The 21040-nt window shown below is 37.0% G+C and overlaps 1 protein-coding gene across 3 annotated transcripts in view; it reads left to right on the top strand.

Moving 5' to 3' along the window:
* Positions 1-21040, top strand: part of TBC1D23 (TBC1 domain family member 23) — a 64882-nt gene that overhangs the window by 37550 nt on the left and 6292 nt on the right. For 2 of the 3 annotated variants that reach the window (XM_073307586.1, XM_073307592.1), the window contains 9 exons: positions 2661-2831; positions 4781-4823; positions 5641-5750; positions 7918-8060; positions 9350-9394; positions 12342-12430; positions 13967-14102; positions 15307-15501; positions 17360-20584. In XM_073307586.1, the coding sequence (XP_073163687.1) occupies positions 2661-2831; positions 4781-4823; positions 5641-5750; positions 7918-8060; positions 9350-9394; positions 12342-12430; positions 13967-14102; positions 15307-15501; positions 17360-17441 (1014 nt within the window). In that variant the 3' untranslated portion in view covers positions 17442-20584. The remainder of the gene's footprint in view (positions 1-2660; positions 2832-4780; positions 4824-5640; positions 5751-7917; positions 8061-9349; positions 9395-12341; positions 12431-13966; positions 14103-15306; positions 15502-17359; positions 20585-21040) is intronic. The other variant, XM_073307603.1, reaches the window with a different exon arrangement.

Raw genomic sequence — 21040 nt, 5'->3', positions numbered from 1 at the left:
AGGAGGTTAGTTGAACAGAAATTAAAGGGTACAGTGCCAACAGTGAAAGCTCTGCAAGCTGCATAGAAACTGTTTAAAGACACCATAATAGAGGCTCAACTTAAATATATACCCCAAATTAAAAAACATAGGAAGGGAACCAAAAGAGAGCCTAACAACAAAGTAAAAGAAGCAGTGAGAGGCAAAAACAACTGGCTAAACAACAAAGTAAAAGAAGCAGTGAGAGGCAAAAAGGCATCCTTTAAAAAGTGGAAGTTAAATACTAGTGAGGAAAATAGAAAGAAGCATAAACATTGGCAAATGAAGTGTAAAAATACAATTAGGAAGGCCAAAAAGCATTTGAGGAACACTTAGCCAAAGACTCAAAAAAAATTTGCTATTACTTTTTAAGTACATCAGAAGCAGGAAGCCTGCTAAACTGGACGTTCAAGGTGCTAAATGAGCACTCAAGGACGGTGGATGATGGAGATTCCCAAACCTGAGCCATTCTTTTTAGGTGACAGATCTGAGGAATTGTCCCAGATTTGATGTATCATTAGAGGAGGTTTTGGAACAAATTGATAAATTAAACAGAAATAAGTCACCAGAACCAGATGGTATTCACCCAAGAGTACTGAAGGAACTCAAATGTGAAATTGCAGAACTACTAACTGTAGTCTGTAACCTATCATTTAAATCAGCTTCTATACCAGATGACTGGAGGATAGCTAACGTGATGCCAATTTTTAAAAAGGGCTCCAGAGATGATCCCGGCAATTACAGGCCTGTAAGTCTGACTTCAGTACCGGGCAAACTGGTTGAAAATATAATAAACAGTATTGTCAGACATATAGGTGAACATAATTTGTTGAGGAAGAGTCAACATGGTTTTAGTATAGGGAAATCATGCATCACCAGTCTACTAGAATTCTTTGAGGAGGTCAACAAGCATGTGGACCAAGTTGATCCAGTGAATATAGTACACTTAGATTTTCAGAAAGCCTTTGACAAGGTCCCTCACCAAAGGCTCTTATGCAAAGTAAGCTGCCATGGGATAAGAGGGATGATGCTCTCATGGACTGGTAATTGGTTAAAAGATAGGAAACAAAGGGTAGGAATAATGGTCAGTTTTCAGAATGGAGAGAGGTAAATAGTGGTGTCCCCCAGGGATCTGTTCTGGGACCAGTCCTATTCAACATATTCATAAATGATCTGGAAAAAGGGTTAAACAGTGAGGTGGCAAAATTTGCAGATGATACAAAATTACTAAAGATAGTTAAAACCCAGGCAGACCGCGAAGAGCTACAAAAGAATCTCTCAAAACTGGGTGATTGGGAAACAAAATGGCAGATGAAATTTAATGTTGATACATGCAAAGTAATGCACATTGGAAAGCATAACCCCAACTGTACATATAAAATGATGGGGTCTAAATTAGCTGTTACCATTCAAGAAAGAGATCTTGGAGTCATTGTGGATAGTTCTCTGAAAACATCCACTCAATATGCAATGGCAGTCAAAAAAGCAAACAGAATGCTGGGAATAATTAAGAAAGGGATAGCTAATAGTAAAGAAAATATGTTGCCTCTGTATAAATCCATGGTATGCCTACATCTTGAATACTGTGTGCAGATGTGGTCGCCCCATCTCAAAAAAGATATATTGGAATTGGAAAAGGTTCAGAAAAGAGCAACAAAAATGATTAGGGGTATGGAACAGCTTCTGTATGAGGAGAGATTACTAAAACTAGGACTTTTCAGATTGGAAAAGAGATGGCTAAGGGGAGATATGTTTGAGGTCTATTAAAATCAAGACTGGTGTAGAGAAAGTAGATAAGGAAGTGTTTACTACTTCTCATAACACAAGAATGAGGAGGGTCACCAAATGAAATTAATAGGCAGCAGGTTTAAAACAAATAAAAGGAAGTATTTCGTCACACAACGCACAGTCAACCTGTGGAACTCCTTGCCAGAGGATGTTGTGAAGGCCAAGACCATAATAGGTTATAAAAAGAACTAGATAAATTCATGGAGGATAGCTCCATCAATGGCTATTAGCCAGGATGGGCAGGAATGGTGTCCCTAGCTTCTGTTTGCCAGAAGCTGGGAATGAGCAACAGGGGATGGATCACTTGATGGATCTTTGGTGTGACCCAGTAGGGCCATTCTTATGTTCCTCTTGTCACATCTCCCTCACGCCTCTCTGCTCTTCCCAGCAGCCCTCAGGTACCAATGTAAAAGCAACTCAGAAATGCCTAAAATAGAGGCCAGCCTCTGTGTCCCATTTGTGTCCTTCTCAAACTCTTATTTTGTGTGTCTTTTTGTACGTCATCCCACAGCTATGGAAAATCCTCCTGATTCCAGCTTGCTACCTAACTGTCTTCTCATTCAAGTCCTCCTTTAAAAAAGACTAATTTTTTCTACTGTGTCAATAAGAATTGAGTTAATAAAAATAGAGTATTCCCTTCTGAGGATTTTACAGAAAGTCTTCTGTGTGTGTCTTTGTTAGATAATATGACCTCTGGGACACAGACTGTCTTTAATTTGTGCCTTGTAGAGTGCTGGGCACACGCTGCTTAGTGAATACCAGACAAATGAGAGTCCTGATGCCTTTTTTTGTGTGTGCGCTGACAAGTTGTATGCTAAGAAAATAGTTAACATTCTGTTTATTTTATTCTGTAGATGCTCCAGAACCCATCAGAGTTTGCACAGTCTGTAAAATCCTTGTTAGAAGCACAGAAACAATCCATACAGTCTGGCTCCATAGCTAGTGGGGAGCACCTCTGTTTCATGGGAAGTGGCAGGGAAGAGGAAGACATGTATATGAACATGGTGTTGGCACACTTTTTACAGGTACAACTAGGATATCGGAATTATTGTTTGAACAACTAAAGAATTACGTTCTTTCACACATCAATAAAGAGTGACAAAATAGACTTTCTTTACACATTAACTGTTCTTATAACTACACATGGTTTTGAGCAGTCATTTAATGACCACCAAAATTAGTTGTTCACTTCAACCCAGATCTTGCCTTCCTTAAACAAACCCACGGTAGAGGATCTTGGCATCAGAAAAATTCTGCAAGGGTGCACTGGCACAGTTCTCTCCATATTATTCTATGGGGAGGTAAGATTCATTCTAGCCCTTCTCTCGTGCTCTCTCTCTTTCTTCTCCCCTGGGAAGATGCAGGGATCAGTCCTCCAGATATCTGCATCCATCAGAGAGCTGGGGACTATGGGTTTGTCTACATTACTTGCTGGATTGACGGGCAGTGATTGATCCAGCAGGGGGTTGATTTATCACGTCTAGTCTAGATGCAATAAATCGATCGCCAAGTGCTCTCCCATCGACTCCGGTACTCCACCAGGGCGAGAGGTGCAGGCAGAGTCGATGGGAGAGCGTCAGCCGTCGACTTACCGCAGTGAAGACCCCACGGTAAGTAGATCTAAGTATGTCGAGTTCAGCTACGCTCTGGAGGAAAGTTTAATGCAGTCTGAAGCTGCAGTATCTTGCCTGAGCATTCCCCATAGAAATCCTCCAAAGCTATTGCCACCAGTTCTGTGATTTCACAGCTACCATGGAGCCAGTCTGTAGAGATTCAGATAAGTGATGTGGGTTTTTTGTTTAATGATATGGTTTAGAATAGCATTTAGGGATTATAAATCCCTGTTGCAATAATGCTTCAGAATGGCTGTTACTGTACCCTCTCCAGTTTTCTGTAAAAGCTATGCATCATGGGCCTCACTATGGTCATTCATTCTTTCATTACATCCTGGCTAAAATTACTGTAATTAACTCGTACTTAATTTTCTTTTAAATTGATTCAGAAGCTGCCACAATTACAAAATTTTACTCCTGTAAAGAACATTTTAATGCCAGCCTTTTGCAGTCTTCCCATGAATTCAATTCAAAGTGTTGCTGATGGCATCTTCAGAAATCAAATTCCAAGGGAAATGAGTTTTCTCCTACATCTCTCCAAAACTATTATAACTGAATACATACTGATCTTAATTTCTTTTGGTGTCTTTGAGGAGTGCCAAATGGAAGACTTTTCCATTAGTCAGATCACTTTAACTATTTTGACTTCCCTTTTATACCAGCTCTTCTTTCTGGATTTTTCCTCCACCTCCTCCCCCATTGGTGGTGAGTGTGGCTGACTTTTCTAGGCCATCCCTTTTTTTAATGTAGGTATTGTTTTAATTTGTAGAGTGACTTAGATTCTTGAAGATGGATGTACACAAGCTGAGATGTAATAAATATTTTTTAAAAAAAGCTTTTCAGAACCATGCCATTAGCTAAAAATAAAATGATTGGCCTTCATGGAGTCACTTATGCATTGTCATAGCTGTGAAAACCATATATGGTTCATACTGGGGCATCACAATGAAGAAGAGAGAGAGCTGACTGCAACTTTGTGATATGGAGGAAAGTCGAAAAGCAAGCAACAGAAACATATATGATCTGGTACTTGCAGCACGCTTCTTTTCAGGATTAGGGCTTGAGTATCCCAAATAGTAAACACTCACACATGCTTAACTTTACTCCATGAGTAGTCCTATTAATTTCAATAAGAGTATTCTAATTATTAAAGGTGAGCACATGTATAAGGCATTAGACCATAACTCTATCACTCTCATTTTTAAAAATAAGACTTCCTTGGTTCAAAGAAACTCCAAATTTATCAAGTAAAGTATGCTAAGCATATGTCACGCCCTTAAGGTAGGGACCTGTTTTTCCACCTTAAATTTGAAAATCCATGAGTGTCACAAATATGATTTCCAGTGTTTTTCTTGTTGCAGAAAAACAAGGAATATGTAAGCATTGCCAAAGGAGGATTCATGGGTAAGCTTTTGATTTAATAATGCTTTTTACATTCACTCTTGGCCTGACAAAGCTTTGAATGTGTTTTTTAATGCTGTTGGGATTACTGTTGGTATTTGTTTGGCAACTAGTTAAATGGATGGCAAACATAGTTTATTCACTAGCTTTTTGTCATGTGCTGTTTTAACACTGTGCAATTGCATGTTCATTGTTAATTAGCTTTACCATTGTCACAGTGTATCCTGAATTCTGAATTAATCATGAATGGCTGGGAAGCTTCCCTCCCAATGTCTTTATCCTCCCTAGTGTTCTTTCTATGTATGTTAAAACAACTACAGTGTTTCCTAATTATACTTGTTAACAGTGCTGTAATTCTTCACTACTTTGTTTTCTTAAAAATCAGTAACTAGGTTCCCAATGCTGCAATTTACAATGCATGGGCAGACCAGAGTTGAAGTCAATGAGGCTCTGCATGAGTGTAGGGATCCACTCATGTTCTAAATGGTAGGATCAGGACCTAATAGCTTCTACTTTGACTAATAGCACTATTTTGACACACACTCCATCTGATCAAAAATTAAGCAGCCAGTTATTTCCTGGTGCTTCTATGTTTTATGTAGTGTTATTTTCCTGTCTTTTATTTCATTACAATAAGTTTGTTTAGAGGCTCTGTAGTATTGAAAGGAGAAAGCAGTAGCAGGAGTAGCATTTTAACTTATTTGCATTTTTGTAAATCATCTAGAGTAAATGTTGACATCAGCAGTCTGAAGTGAGACATGATCAGATGACTCATTCAAATGTGGCTCTGAACTTCTTTTAAAAATGCCCTTTCTAACAGCACTCCAGCAGCACTTAGCAGACATCAATGTGGAAGGACCCGAAAATGGATATGGCCACTGGATTGCTAGTACCTCAGGCTCAAGAAGTAGCATAAACTCCTCTGTTGATGTAAGTGCATTTATAGATCAGGTTGTATATTTGAAAATGACAAGAAGCAGTGATTTTTGTGTGTTCCATAGTGTCTTTCTATTCTATAAACTCACAGTGCATGTTTTTATTAATTTAGGCCTGATCTTGCAACTGTATGTGTGTGCAGATTCTTGTGCTTGTGTGGCACCTGTGGATATCTGATAGAAGGATCCGAGCCATAATTTTTTGCTCTGTCCAATAGATGTAGATAAGATGGGAAGATGGGTCCTAGATGGCCTAAATCTACCCTTCTCTTACCTCAAGTCTATCCTGCAGAATGTATTGCTACAAATTATAATTGTCCTTAGCTGTATATTTAATTGCAGATTATAACCATCTTTTATCCTGTTGGAAGTAGCCTGAAGTCATCTTGTTTTAGAAGAGAGAATCTTCAGAGAAAATCTCACATTGGTTGCATTTCAATAAAATATATGGAATAGCTACCATTCTTAGATCTTCCTCACTTTGGGGTATATAAAATACATGAGGCTGTACATGGGATGATAAGATATCCTTTTGGAATTTCAGGAAACCTTCCCAAAGGTGTAGAAGAACTCAACCAGTTGTTTACCAAGTCAGTGGCTGGTCCTTGCAAAATTGTTTCATAATCCCACATGAGGTCTATTACATATCTAAAGTCACTTATTTCAGAAAGTGAGGTTGTTCAGGTCTAATGGGTTAGTGAAAGCCAGTGGCAACATGACTCCAGCATGAGGGTGACCAGCCATCTCTAAGAAATGGTGCACTGTGAGGCTAAATTCTCCTTTATACATGCATCTGAGAGATCCATAGGGTATGGAGGTTGTGTTTCCATGGCACCTCTAAATTCCTTTGTTATACCAATAAAATAAAAACCAGCAGGATCTTATTAAAGGGGAAAAGGCAAAATACCACATTTATTGTGAATACAGAAAGAATCATAGTAAGCAGTTAGTTATAGCTATAACATTCCATTCAATCTCATATTTATTCACACATTCATTCATACAAACACACACACAGGTTCTGCAAGGTTGTTATCATAGTTACCAGCCTTAGAGTTGCTCATGCCAAGCCACTGGCCAGATGGCCTGGACATGAGGAGGGAGCAGGGCCTTGTCAGATGCTCATCTGACGCTCCTGGAAGTTGGTTTGCAGAATCAGACCCCAAAGTTTTCACTTTCTAGAGTCCATTTTTATAGGAATTTCTTCCTATGCCAGTCTATGGGAATTTGATTCAGCAACAGCATGATGAAGCATCAGCAGATAGCACATTCCTGACGGCTCCGTGCTGCTAGATGTTATCTTGTTCTTTGGTTCTCCCATTCTTGAGGCTGTTGGGTGGATTCCAGTCTGCCCTCTGGGGGTCCTCTGGTTATTTCCACTTGACGCCTTCTTTAGCCGATGGACACTGGATTCTTAGGCTGGCACCTCCCTGATCATTCAGTTATTATCCACACCAAGCATCCATCCACATACATCCTCTATCTCTATTTTAATCACAATTGTTAATACAACAAAAGGGCGGGGAGTCTCTGGGTGCTGTTTCTGTTGTTAGAGTATTGCTTTGAGTCTCTCTCTCTGTGAATTGCTTTGAGAACAGACTCTGTCTTAGAATGTACTAACACAATTAGCAGCTTGCAAGTTTCACATATAGAGGGAGAGAAACAGTACCAAAAACCAAGAGACCTCTGAATTAGTAATACCCTGGAATTTAAACTATGGGGAATCAAACTCACTTGTGATTTTAATACAGAACTTCTTTAATATGATCCAACACCTTCCTTACTTGTAATATTCCAAGAAACACATTTCCTGAATCTTCTGTGCCCCTTCTAGTGGTAGGTAGAATATGGCTTTTAATTTTTATATACATTTACATTTTTACATGGTTAGAACTATTTCCTCTCAGTGGAGTTTCAGAGCACCGTTCTAAGTAATGGGGCTTGGTAGCTTATTTTTTAAATGAGCTTTACTTTAGTACTTTATGGCTGCCATTCTTTTTAAATCCTATTTCTGTGATAAACAATACTAATAGTCTAGAGAACTTTCCTGTAAACAATAGCAAGTGATCATGCTCAGTATGTTGTAGCTTTTCATTCTTAACAAATTACTGATAGTAAAAATGTTGTGTTACAATTAATTCTTAGAGCTCTTACATTTACAGGGTGATTCTCCTAATGGTTCAAGTGATGGAAAAGGAGTCAAGTCCTTGGTAAATAAAATGACTGTTGCTTTGAAGACTAAATCTGTGAATGTGAAAGAAAAAGTTATTAGTTTTATTGAAAATACATCAACTCCTGTGGACAGGTGGGTTATTTATATGTGATTATCAGTGATGAATGACTCCCCATTTCAACTGGATGTTTTTGAAAGTATGAAGATTAGACTAAATAATAAGAATCAAGAGAAGATAGCTTTCAGTTTGTCAGGCTTTGAGTGTGTTTTATTTGTCTTCTCTTCCTTCCGTCCCCGCCCCCTGGGCCCCCTTTTTGGAATTTCCTTCACCAGCATTTGCAAGATATCATTGTCTTAAAGCATGACTAGTTTGCTGGCTCATAATTCCAAGGCTAGTATCTGCACCCCCATCTCTGGATGATAATGCAGCAAACTGCCACTATAATAAATTTATAACAAAGAAACCTGTCTAGTGATAAAGGCATTTAGAATGGGTTTTTCAAAAGCGTTAGTAAGACTCCCATTGACTTCAGTATAAGCAGAGTTAAATCAACACTGAATACTCTTGAAAATCCCACCCTAAATCTTTATTTTAAACAGTTTTGCTCATTGCACATGCATTTGTTTAAAGGGGAGGAGCTGAAACAAAGAGAAATATAAAAAGTGATTGTCCTGACTTTGTGGCTTGAACAGAGAACTAAGATCCATGAACTCCTGGATTCTAAGCACAGTTCTAGCGTAGACTTTCCCTTTCAGCTGGAGAGGTTTTCAGAGTCTTGTTTTCCCAACTATAAAGTAGGAATATTGATTTCACAATGGGTTCAGTGACAGTTTTAGTTTTAAAGTACATTTAAAGTTGAAGATCTGTTTTCTAAATATTTGTGAATAGGTCTGAATTTGATAGCCTATTTTACAACTCTTCTTTAAATTTACTGTAAGTCTTAATAGTTGCAAGGTTGTGAAAGATGGATGCTATTGAGTGCCTTTTAAAGCACTGAGATATATTTACTTGTTAATGAGGCTCAGGATGGCTGCTGTGGTGAACAGTGGTTCTCAAATCCTCACCTACTTAATTTTTAGTCCAACTAAAAGGGTTGTTTACAGCTTGGTTTCTCTGTTGCAATGATGCAGTTACTACTTACACCATGGTTTAGAGCAGAAGTATCTTGTAATAAAAATACCCTTTTGTTTCTGTTGCACCAAGCATTCAAATAAGGCTCATATATAAATCACATCTAATGTAGAAATGCCTCTTTAAAATAATTTCTTCCAAGCTTCCTGTGGTCCCTGGGTAGGTCTGCTGAAATATTGTTGGGTTTGAGGAGATGTAGGGAAAAATTGCTGATACAGAGTACTCATTTTTTTATACTAGGTTTTTTATTTTTTATAATTGTTCTGTCCTCTGCCCCAATTTGCTATAGAATATCTTTCAATCTTTCCTGGCCAGACAGAGCAAGCATGGAGCGGTAAGCCAATGAGTAGACCAATCTGACTAAAAACACCTTTGTCCTTTTGAGCATGACTTCACAATGTTTGTAAGCATTGGTCTCACTGACATCTCTGAAATTCTATATATCAACTTTTTAAAAAGCTATGCTTCGCATCAAACTTAACGTTTTCAAGTGCTATTCTGCAGTCAGGGGAAGAAAAGGGAAATATTTCCAGTGCTTTCTTATTCTCTTGGCTTTTATTCAGTCTTTCAGTTTCCTTCCTCTTTATTTGAAACTTTTTTTTTTAAATCTAGTCACTTCAGTTTTGCATTTTATTAATTATTTGTTGTAGGGAAAAGGGGCAGAAGCCTTTATTTAGCAGGCTTCAGTTTTGAGCTTCAGAAGGAGAGACTTGAGCTTCGAAGGAGACCTATTACAAGCTGTTCAAAAAGTATCTTCAGAGCTCAGGGTGCTCTAAGAGTGTTAAAGTCCTCTTGGAATTTTGTCAGCAAATTTAAAACTACTGCATTCCTAGAGAGACATGGTGGATAAGGTAATATCTTATTGGACCAACTTCTGTTGGTGAGCGAGAAGAGCTTCTGAGCTTTCACAGAGCTCTTCTTCAGGTTAGCTGGAAAGCTTCTCTCTTTCATCAACAGAAGTTGGTAAAAATATTACCTCACCCACATTGTCTCTCTAAAGTCCAGGGATTGACATGTCTACAACAATACTGCGTATTCCGAGCACATTCTTAGCCTGTGGTAATGGAAGATGCTGGTCAGAATGAAGATGCTCACACTGTGGGAACAGCAAACAGAGCCAGAAAAACAGGCACACCTCTCAACTGTCCCTCATTTCGTTCCCAGAGTTAACTTTGTTCCACACAAATTTAGTATCCCTTCACTTTTAATGATAAAATTATTTATGTCAGAAATAATCATGAAACTGTGCTTATAAAAAGTTACTTATGCCAAACAAAGGAATCCATAGCATTTTCTGCACGAAAAATACTTTGGTCTCCCTCATTTTTGGGTCTTTGTCACACATTGCATCCCACATTTGAGTCTTGGCAGGTTGTGCTGTATGGAAGTGGGTGCTGAAAAAGTCATATTTTTTTAAAAATATCAGTTCTATTTTTAAGGATTTTGATTCACTTTTTTCTAGTAGATTTGTCCATTCTCTGAGAATGGGGGAACATCATGCTGGCTATGCTAGGTCACCCAATATTATTAGAGAAAGGAGATGGTATAGGGTGAGCAAAAACAATAGTTAATGTTAAGGGTATCCTTGTAGTCCTTGGAAGGAAACAGGAATATCCCAGTAAAACTGATACATATGGTTATTTCAGGATTTATAAAGCTACTTTAAAAGAATAAAGATAAAAACCTCTTAGGAAACATTAATATTAAACTATAAAATTGTATCTTTGCAGCTTTTTAGTGTTGTACATCAGGTGTTTTATAACTGACAGACCATCCTACCTTTTGTTTGTTATGTAGAAATATTGCTGCATTGAGTATGTACTTGTCCCTTAAAGGAATATTGCTCCCCAACATTCAAATCATCTTTCTTTTTCCATTGGAAAGTTGTACTGACAATATTAACTAGTTAGAACCCAGGATAAATTAATGTACTAAGACTATGCTTTTCTTAAAATTCCAGCTCTGTAAAGTGGAAAAACATTTTTGTCTCATTGATTCAGTCATGCCAATTTTATCTTAACCTGCAAAATCAGACTGTTTTTGCTAGTAATCAACTGAATGGAATTAGATTAAATGAGATCCCTAACCTGTACCACAAACTGATCTCATATAGTGCCATTTAATTCCTGTAGAATTCCCCATTTCTAGTTTAATATGGTGCAAAAATTTATATAGTAGGCCTTTCTTTTTTGCTTTGTCTAACCTTCCTCTGTTAATGCAAATATAACCTCTTTTAAACCCTAGCTATGAATTTCAATTAACATTATAAATATATAATCTTATTAAACATAACCTCCTCTTACCAAATCAGTAATCTACAGTATTCTTCCTCATTCTTTTTTCTTAAAATTCCATATGCACAAAAGTCTAGCTAAATAGTAAAATAGAATCACTGCCCTCTTGGATTGTCAGTGTCATCGATGCTTATTGTCTTAAATCACTAATGAGCACATTTTTATATTACTTTTTTTGTATAGCATATTTCTGTTTTTTCTCAATTAACAATTAGTTTTTCCATGTTCTTTCTCATTCAGTAACTTCTAATCAAATAGCCCTAGAAGATATAGCAACTTGTTAGACTTCCATGGATAGATAAATATCAGCTTTCTTCAATATAGTACTAAAGGCACAGGTACCCTCTTGGACCCGGGTCCACAGATGTATATAAATTAGTGTGCATCAATATATTGGCTCAAAACAGGAACAGAGCTTTATAGATGTTTAAGTGAAGCAGATTTGTTTCCTTTTTGTATCTACACAGTGTTATCCTTCGGGAAAATCTCTCCAAGAGTGACCCTCTTGCCAGTCCAGCGAACAGTCAAATGTACTTTTTAATATTCTCCATCTTTTCCCTCCACCCCAATTTACAATCCTTCCAGAGCCATACAGCATGTTAAAATGTAATTCAGACAAACACTAGAGTGCTCTGCTGGGTATTTCAGAGCATCTCCTTAAATGTTTTGGATTTTTAGAATGTTTTTGCTGTTCGAGAGAATGGTTAGAAGTTGTATGTAAGATGCAGGACTACCTGCTTTTCAGTTACAATGCTTAAAAGTGTTCAGTCTGGCAAATAACCCCATGATCTGCTTTTACTAATCTGGTGCTTTCTGGGTCACTCCCGGCTTTCTTGCAGTAGACTTTGAGACTGTGGATTCCTCTCTAGTTGCACAGATACGGTCACATTTTGATATTGCATGCTGCTATAGTAAATGTTGTACCATAGGATCTTAAAAGTTTTTTGTTTGTTTTTTTTTTCCCCTCCTGCCCTCTCCCCATGCCAGACATGTTAGCAGCAGTGACAGATTGGGAAAACCCTACCGTGGTGTAAAACCGGTATTCAGCATTGGAGATGAAGAAGAATATGATACTGGTACAGTAGGAAACTCTATTCTTATTTGAAGTCCCCTTAATTTAGACACATACATAACCTCTTTTCTATTTGACTGTCACAGGGTACCGTTGTTGTCTATCATTAACTACAAATTAAATATTTTCAATTAACACAAATATTTTTAAATAATTATTCTTATTATTAATCAGATTAGAGGGGCTTAATGACCAAGCAAGAACAGGGCCCCATTGTGCTGGGCATTGTACAGACACCGAATAGTAGACATTCTCTACCCTGAAGAGTGGTTCCCCCCCTTTAACTGCCAACTCTGCAAATTCACCTTGAGGATCTGACAGTCAAACTGCATTCTCTTTTTCACTCATTTGTTTTAAATGTCTTGCAAGCCCACATCTGTCATCATTTACACGCATGCAACCCTGTTAACCTCCACTGAGGTTAAGCACTTTGACCTGCAGTACCTTTTATTACTGGCGATAATGATCAAGAAGAAAAAAATCCAATTTGATTGTCTGATCCTAGGTTGTCTGCTTGGCTGGCAGTTAGGCTGTGTGTATACTGCTCTGTAGTTTGGACTAGGAGGGTGTGAATAGCAGTGCACACCAGAGTGCTGTGCTGTAACTCCTCTGTGTGGACACTGCAGTCACAAACTAAAAGATTTATAGTTCACATTAATGGCTGTTCAACCAGGACTACATGCTCCTTAGATGTGTACCGACTGTATCACTGATTGTCACTGAGTGCTGCGATCACATAGCTGCCATCAGGATGGGCACAAGCTTTTCTACTGTCAGTTCAGTAAATTCTGTCAGTGTGTTCTTGTCTCCCAGAAAAACCTCTTTCCACACTTATATTTGAAAACTATTTGTGGAAAGTTTTCTGCCATTTCCATTTGAGGATGTGATGTTACCGACTAGGGTGTATACAATGGATATGATCAGGTAATTTAGGTCCACAGTAAGGCTTTGTCTATAGTACTTATGTATTTTTTAATAAAAAGTGTTTAACAATTAGCTTTTAGGATTTTTTTAATTTAACATTCTTTTTTAAAACAAATCCTGCAGTATGAGCAAAACCAACATTGCACAAATATATTGTGCTTGTGCAGAAGAACAAAAAAGGTGAAACTATTTTCTGTGCAGTTACATTGTATTTACAGTGGTGTAATTGGGAGCAGAATTTGTCCCATGACTTCTAACTTCAGTGTCCCTTCTTAAAAAATTACCTTTTTAGATGTGGATGTGCATAGCTACAACTCTATATTGTCTTGAAGGAAACATTCTAACTAGAGCATGCAAAAATAGCTTTGAAAAAGGAGTAATTAAAAGAATGGAGGTGAGAACTCAAATATGGATGCAAGATGATTGGACTTAGTAGATAATGGGTTCCTTGCACTTTTGTGGTTTACACCAAACGTACTATTTGGAATTCTTCAGTGTTCTAATTGGGATATGAAACCGAATTATTTTTATTTTTAATAAGCAATAACATGGTAAACATTGAAGAGCTGACAGATGTTCTGTCTGTGTAAAAGTCCATTTTTCCTCTTCCATATAGATGAAATTGATAGTTCCTCAATGTCGGATGATGACCGAAAAGAGGTAGTCAACATCCACACATGGATAAATAAACCAGATGTGAAGCATCATTTCCCCTGTAATGAAGTGAAAGAAAATGGACACATGTTTCCTAGGTACTAAAGTACTATTTATTCTTAAGAGTATGAAAAAGCTAGTGGTGGTGTTAAATTGTGTCTGGATATTGTCTATAATGAACAATAAGTGTCTGAGCCACTAACTAACTAAGAGCTGTAGTATTTATTGTTTGTATTGTCACAGTGCCTATGAGCCCTAGTCATTGTGCTAGGTGCTGTACAGATATGCTCCTTGACTATTTCTACAGCATGTGTACAGAATTTTACTGCTAAGATTACAATAGAAAGAATAGTACTAATTCTTTTGCAAAACAAGTTGTTTCAGAAAATACTCTCAATAAGTTTCGGGTTTATTTTCAGCATTGGGGCCCCAAACGTCCAAGTGTGCCTGCAGTCTGTCCTTGTCAATGTCTGCATAAAAATGTATTTCAGAGGCACTGCTGTCTCTAAATCAGGACACAGTTGCAGTGACCTTTTTATCTGGTCATTAGGAGGTACTGGAGCATGATGCGTAGTGCATGTTCCCTTAGCTGCCCCCAAAGAGTGTGACTGTAGGGACCTAACAAACTTGGGCTGTAGTGTAAAGCATGGTGTCCTTGGCTCAAAACACTAAGTTGCTTAAAGTTGTGTTTTGCTCTTATTTAGACAGATGAACAGAAAACTATTTTATATTTTTATTAAAAAGAATCTGGTGGAAGATAAAACTCTAGAATTTGACCAACAATTTGACCAGAGACTGCAGTCAATGTTTCACTGTTGCATTTTTGTCATAGTTCCAAAGAACTATACATTTAAACCACTGGAAAAGTTCATCCAGGAAAAAAACCAGCAAGCTCTTCTAAAAATTTTACCTAGGATGATATTGCCTGAAAGCTGCAAATACTTCTGCATGTACATCGAATACAGGATCAGAACCTCTGTGTTGGCTCCCTGTGAGATGTACATGTTAGCTATTAGTTCCTGAGAGACTGTGCAGTGTCGGTGTTCATTGACAAACTATATGGTTTTGCTTTGTGCTATTAAACATTTGCCATGTTTGACTTCAGAAGTGCTTGCATTTCAGTTCTGAGAGAAGTTTGTAAAGTGTTTAGGAATTCTGAATTAAATATGCGGCATAAATATGAAACTGTTGGAATTTGAAAACTGTGTTAGCTAGCTCACAGTGAGAGTTATCTTTAGTATTAAACTTTCTGTATATTTGACCCTTACTCCATTTGTTGGTAAATTCTTTCTCTTTTTAAAGTCATCTCTTAGTAACTGCAACACATATGTACTGTTTGAGGGAGATTCCATCACGAAGGGGATTGGCTTACATACAGTCTCGTCAGGCCCTAAACTCGGTAGTTAAAATTACATCCAAGAAGAAACACCCAGAACTAATCACCTTTAAATATGGGAACAGCAGTACTTCGGGCATAGAAATTTTGGCAGTTGAAAGGTAAGACTGTTTCTCAATTATGAACTGATCACAAAACAAAGGGGCTCATCCTGCAAGGTAGAGTGTGCCACTAATTCCTTGGGATATCAGTGGAAATCAGAAGCACTTGGCACTTCCAGAATCAGGCCCAAAGCTAACACTTTGTTTTTAATAGCTGTAATGTCCTGACATGAATCAGGATACACAGCAGATCTACAGTCTCTCTCAAGGAATATTGAGTTTGTGTATTTTAGAAAAAACAATGTACTGATTGTACCCTGATCAGTTTAACAATCTGTAAGATAAGTCATGTAGAAAGAAATGTCTCCTCCTCCACCCATACCTCCATATAAATGCCTCTGAAATACTTTTTAAGTTAACTTTTTATTTTTGAAATAACTCCTTTTAGTAACCATTTTACTGAAAAGTGTCCTCTTAGTAATGGGTCCAGGTAAGAGGCTATTTGTAAGTTTCTATCCTGCTACAAAGGCCCCAAATGTATCATGTGGAAAGGCACCAGATATTCTTCATCACTAAGATTTTGATGTTGGTTTATCACTTTGGGAGAGGGCAGGGAGGGCATAGCCTCCAAAGCAAGAGAAGTATTTTGGGCTTTGTGCTTGCTTCTTTTTTTCACTACAGTTTATAGTTTCTCTTAGATCTTCGTGTGTGTGGAAACTCCAGTATTTAAAGACATTAAGGTGAAGGAATTTTTTTTCTTTTAATAAAGAAGGCTCATGATTAACATACAGACCTTACCTGGTGATGTAAATAATGGATTCCAGATTCTTGTATGTCTGGTTTTCCCAGACATGAAGAGTCTGATCCAAAGTCTATTGACTTCAGTAGACTTGGGATCAGACCCAAAATAATTGTCTTCAGAATAAAATTAACCTAAGGCGATCTGTAAAGTCTGTGTTCTAGAAGACATGCACTTGAGAGTAAACGCGTTAATGAGAGGAGCGACCTTTTTTGTATGGAAAAATGTTCCTTTAAACGTCTAAGTTTTCTCAATGTCAGTATTGATGCATGATTTTGAAAATTATAATCTTTTTTTAAAAAACTGGTCTTTAGGGGTTGGACAGCTGAGAATTAGTAATATGATATAGAGCCTTTAACCTGAAGATTGCTGGTGCAAATCTATTCTATTCTATATCAGTTCTTATACTGGACTCATCACTTTAGTACAGAGCGCCTTCCACTACTGCATTAAGTAACATGACTAACATATGTCACAGGTTGGTTGTTCTCTCATCCTCTCCCTGAGGGAGAAGCATGTGCAGTGAAGCATCTTGTTTTGGAAGGGTTTTTTACCTAGATCAGTAGTGGTTAAAAGTTACTATAATCTGATGCCTGTTTGGGTGTCCTGTGTGAAATGAGTTTGGTGGTATTGGTCCAGTTCCCAGCAGTAAGTTGTCCATACCACAGAAAACACCACCACACATGGCACTAATTCACTACTTCACTGGCTACCTCCATATAGTGAGCAAGAACTGCGTGGTAAACATGGAAAATGAACTATTCTCTTGTCCATAGAAGTATCTCCAGATTAGGATTGGTATGCATTGGTGGAGTAATGTATGGAGAAATCTTGCCCTGCTGTTGCCCATTCTGTACCTTTCTATGACTAAATCAAGGTTTTCAGTCTTCAGGGTTCTCAACCCAATACTTTTCATCAGCACTGAATTCACAGGAAGAACATTTTCTCTTACTCCAACTACAAAGAATATTACTATTTACCCAACAGTTTTACATTTTAAAAGGGGATTTTCCCAAATCTTACTGAGGCTAAGCTAGAGGATGAATTCAGACATCAGTTTTTATGATTGGCATGGAAAGTTGGCACAGTGTATTAATGATGGTCCTTTCTCTTTTAAAGGTATTTGATTCCAAATGCAGGTGATGCTACCAAAGCCATAAAACAACAGATCATGAAAGTTCTGGATGCGTTGGAGAACTAATAACAAAAAACTGTTAAGATAACAGTTTAAAAAGAAAAGAGGCAACCAATATACTGTATGTGGACACAAAATGACTGCTTTCCAACTGAATACTAATCTAAGAGAACATCTCTGTTTGCTGATGGGAATGCCTGAGTAGCAGGCTTAAAATAGGGTAAATTATTAATTTCTCAGCAAGATTTCAATAATTTTTTTGTTTAACAATTTTGGGGTTTGTTTGTTTTTTTTTTGCAAAAGTTGTTTGTTATGAAGGTCAGGTTTTTTAAAAGCAGCTTTAATGTAGCAGTTCAGTTGTGTAGAACTATATGAAGGGAATGCAGGTCTTTCGGGTATGGAAAAATAGTTGAAGTGTTGTAAATAACCTTGAGAATTAGAAGTCAAAAATGTCTAAAGCCTACTGCCTGTAAATTTGACTTTGCCTACTGGTAGTATCAAGTATTGTTATCAGTCCTTAGGTTTGTAAACAGAAGAGACAAAAGCTCAGTAATACTACTTATGCCTCTCAAAATGATTGGAACCCAATTCAATCAATCTTCAACTCAAGGTGATTGAAAAATGCAAACCATACTATGGAGGGGGGAAAAAAGTTGATGGTTTTTTTTTTAAACCTACTATACACTATCAGGTAAAATAATTTGAACGGTTAAATGACTGTTTTTAAATACTAGACTGAACTGTATACAATAAGAAAAACTTACCACAGGGTTATGATTTTGTAATTATGCAAATTAAATGTTTTCTGGGTTGAGGCAGTGTTACTATTGTAGTACAAATGCGTGAGTGCTTTTGAGCAAATGAAATTAGAATTCATGCTTCACATGACAGATTACTAGGTGAAAGTGAGTTGTCTGCCTCCATCAAAAGTGAAATATCTAATAAAATATATTCTTTGGGCTGTCATTTCAAAACCCTTCAGTTCAGCACACATGGATTTGTACTAACTTGAAGGTGTGTTCTGCAACAAGAACACACCTAATGCACACAAATAAAGCAAAGTGGTCAAAGCACTGAATATCTGTGATAACTATTTGTTACCTTCAAGGCCATATGGATTTTTCCTTTGAATAACGTTTTAAATTCTTTAATGCCAGAGAACTGACAACTATTCTAGCATCTTTCAGATTTGATCTAAAATAGCTTTCACTAATCTGCAGCTTTCAGATTTCATCTAAATTTGGTTCTCAAGTTAGCAAGCCAATCCTGGAATGCCCTTATGGCCATGGAATAGTTTGTGTGCATGCTGATGCTGAAAGTAGCAAAAACTCTGGAATGATGATTATGGGAATCAGCTGTACTGTGTGGAAACCACTTAGTATTTACAGTTAATAAAATGTAAAATTGATGTATCATAAGGAAATAAATGAAACTGACCTTTATAAAAATCAGCTATTTTAAGTTATTTGAGTAGGAATCAAGCTAAGGCACCTTAATTCTGGAACAAATTCCTTTTTAAAAAATATCTGAATAAACCCCAATAGAACTTGAACTATTGAAAGTATTTGCATGAAATTGCACCTGGCCCAACGCTCCTAGTTTTGCCCTGCAGCTGTTGTATTACATTCCCCACTTCCTGTCCTCTGAAGAGCCTCTGACTCTGTGCCTACTTCAGCAACGAGATTTTTTTCATAAAGTTAATGTAAAAATGTTTGTGTTACTGTTTATAACTACAATTGTAAATAAACCTGTACAATTTGAACATAACTTGTTCTAACAGAAGGCATTTAATTTTACACTGTTTGATTTCTGGTGGCCTAACTATAGTTTTTCTAAAAGTAACTTTTTTTCATGGGTTGGGGGGAGGGGGAATTAGATACTTAAAGTGAGAAAAGTAGTTGGCTACAGTTCATAGGCAGCTGGTGTGAGTTTTTTTAAAGTATTTATGTTTGCTTTTAATTTTGAAAGACTTTCATATATCCAATGAAATATAACAGTAGAAAATAGACAAAGCTCCATTATGTCAGTAATATATTTGTAAGTATATGGTTCACCTATCATTAAAATTCATTTGGTTAATTTTATTGGCTGACCATGGTCAACATTGCAGGGATCAGAGCTTATATTTTGAACTTTGCTGTTTATAAATGAACAAATGGTAGAATAATTCAAAAGCCGATTACAAAGCATTCCTAATTCTGTCATATTTTTGTTATGAAAAATATCGACAGCATATTAATATGTAACAATTTTTGCTCACTATTAGTGGGAGGAGGGAAAAAATAATTTTGCATTATATTACTGACTTGGGAAGTCAGGGTATAATGGTTTCACAAGTAGCTGAAGTATTTCTAATATCTTGAACAATCCAGCTATCCGTAGTGAAAATTACATTGTTTTAAAATAATTAGCCATGCTTATTTCAAACATAGGAGGAAGGTAATATACACTGCTCCATTATCAGCAATATATGTCCTTTTAGCTAACTGGTACAGTAACTCTGCATTAAAACTTACTTGAAGCGGGTTCTAGCCCACGAAAGCTTATACCCAAATAAATGTGTTAGTCTCTAAGGTGCCACAAGGACTCCTCATTGTTTTTATCTCTGTAGGTTAAACATCACCAACATTATGGAATTCATAATTTATGCCACCAAAAGGGATGATGATAAACTAACCATTTCTGAGATAATTTATAGGTTGTTTACAGAATTATATTAGACAACCTATGAAAAACGTTTTCAGTATTTTTTTCTCTCACAATGTAATTATCCACAATTGGAGGAGGAGACTGTTTTCAATTCATTTTAGTAACTTGCATTTTTTTAATATGAAGTAGCTACACAGCAGTTTTTTGCTAAACAACAAATCCAATTACAGTGTGGAGTGGAGTGTAAATAGGAAGGGTATATTAGAAGATTCAAAATGTTACCTATTTATCTTCCCCCTCTATCTTCCTTATATTTCTTTTAATTATTCTCTAGAAACTTTCAGAGTCCTGAATTATTGCAAAAGATGTCTGTGTGTAGCCCTCAATGTTTCTGAATGTAAAATGGAAGCTGCTACCTCCATTTTTGATGAATTCTTTCTCTGTTTCATTTAACTCTCTTTGGATAATGGTCTAAGGTCTCCAGCCCAATCCTGAATGTCTACACTGCAGTTAAACAGCCTCTTACCCCAAGCCCCATGAGCCAGAGACAACTGATGCAGGTCAGCTGTGGGATTTTAGTTGTAGTGTAGACATTGTGAGCACATGTTTACCATTTCTTAATTAATAAACCAATGGGACTAATGTGTAAAACTGAAATATGTGCATAAGTATTTGCAGGATTGGGGCCTTTATTGCTAATTCTTATTTCTAATGCCTTATCTGTGGAGATACCTTCTTAATTGCATTGTCCTCTTTAGATTTAATAAGTTATTTGCTGCTCTTTCAGTTTAGCTTCTGTTATGAGCATATACCATTCCAGTCCTGTAACCTGCTCAACAGTATTGATTTTTACCATGATTTTAAAATGTATTTCCCAAAGTACTGAGACAGACATGTAACTTAACTGTTTTAGTATAGAGATTCTATTAAATTGCATAGAGAATTTGCCCTTTAAAAATATACCTTCTGTGTACTAGTAACTTGTGCTGTTGGGGAAAACAGTACCCAGAAAACAG

Source organism: Lepidochelys kempii, chromosome 1 (assembly GCF_965140265.1).
Source record: "Lepidochelys kempii isolate rLepKem1 chromosome 1, rLepKem1.hap2, whole genome shotgun sequence".
Lineage (NCBI taxonomy): Eukaryota > Metazoa > Chordata > Testudines > Cheloniidae > Lepidochelys > Lepidochelys kempii.
Note: the sequence above shows the minus strand (reverse complement) of the source record. Positions and strands in the feature narration are given on the sequence as shown.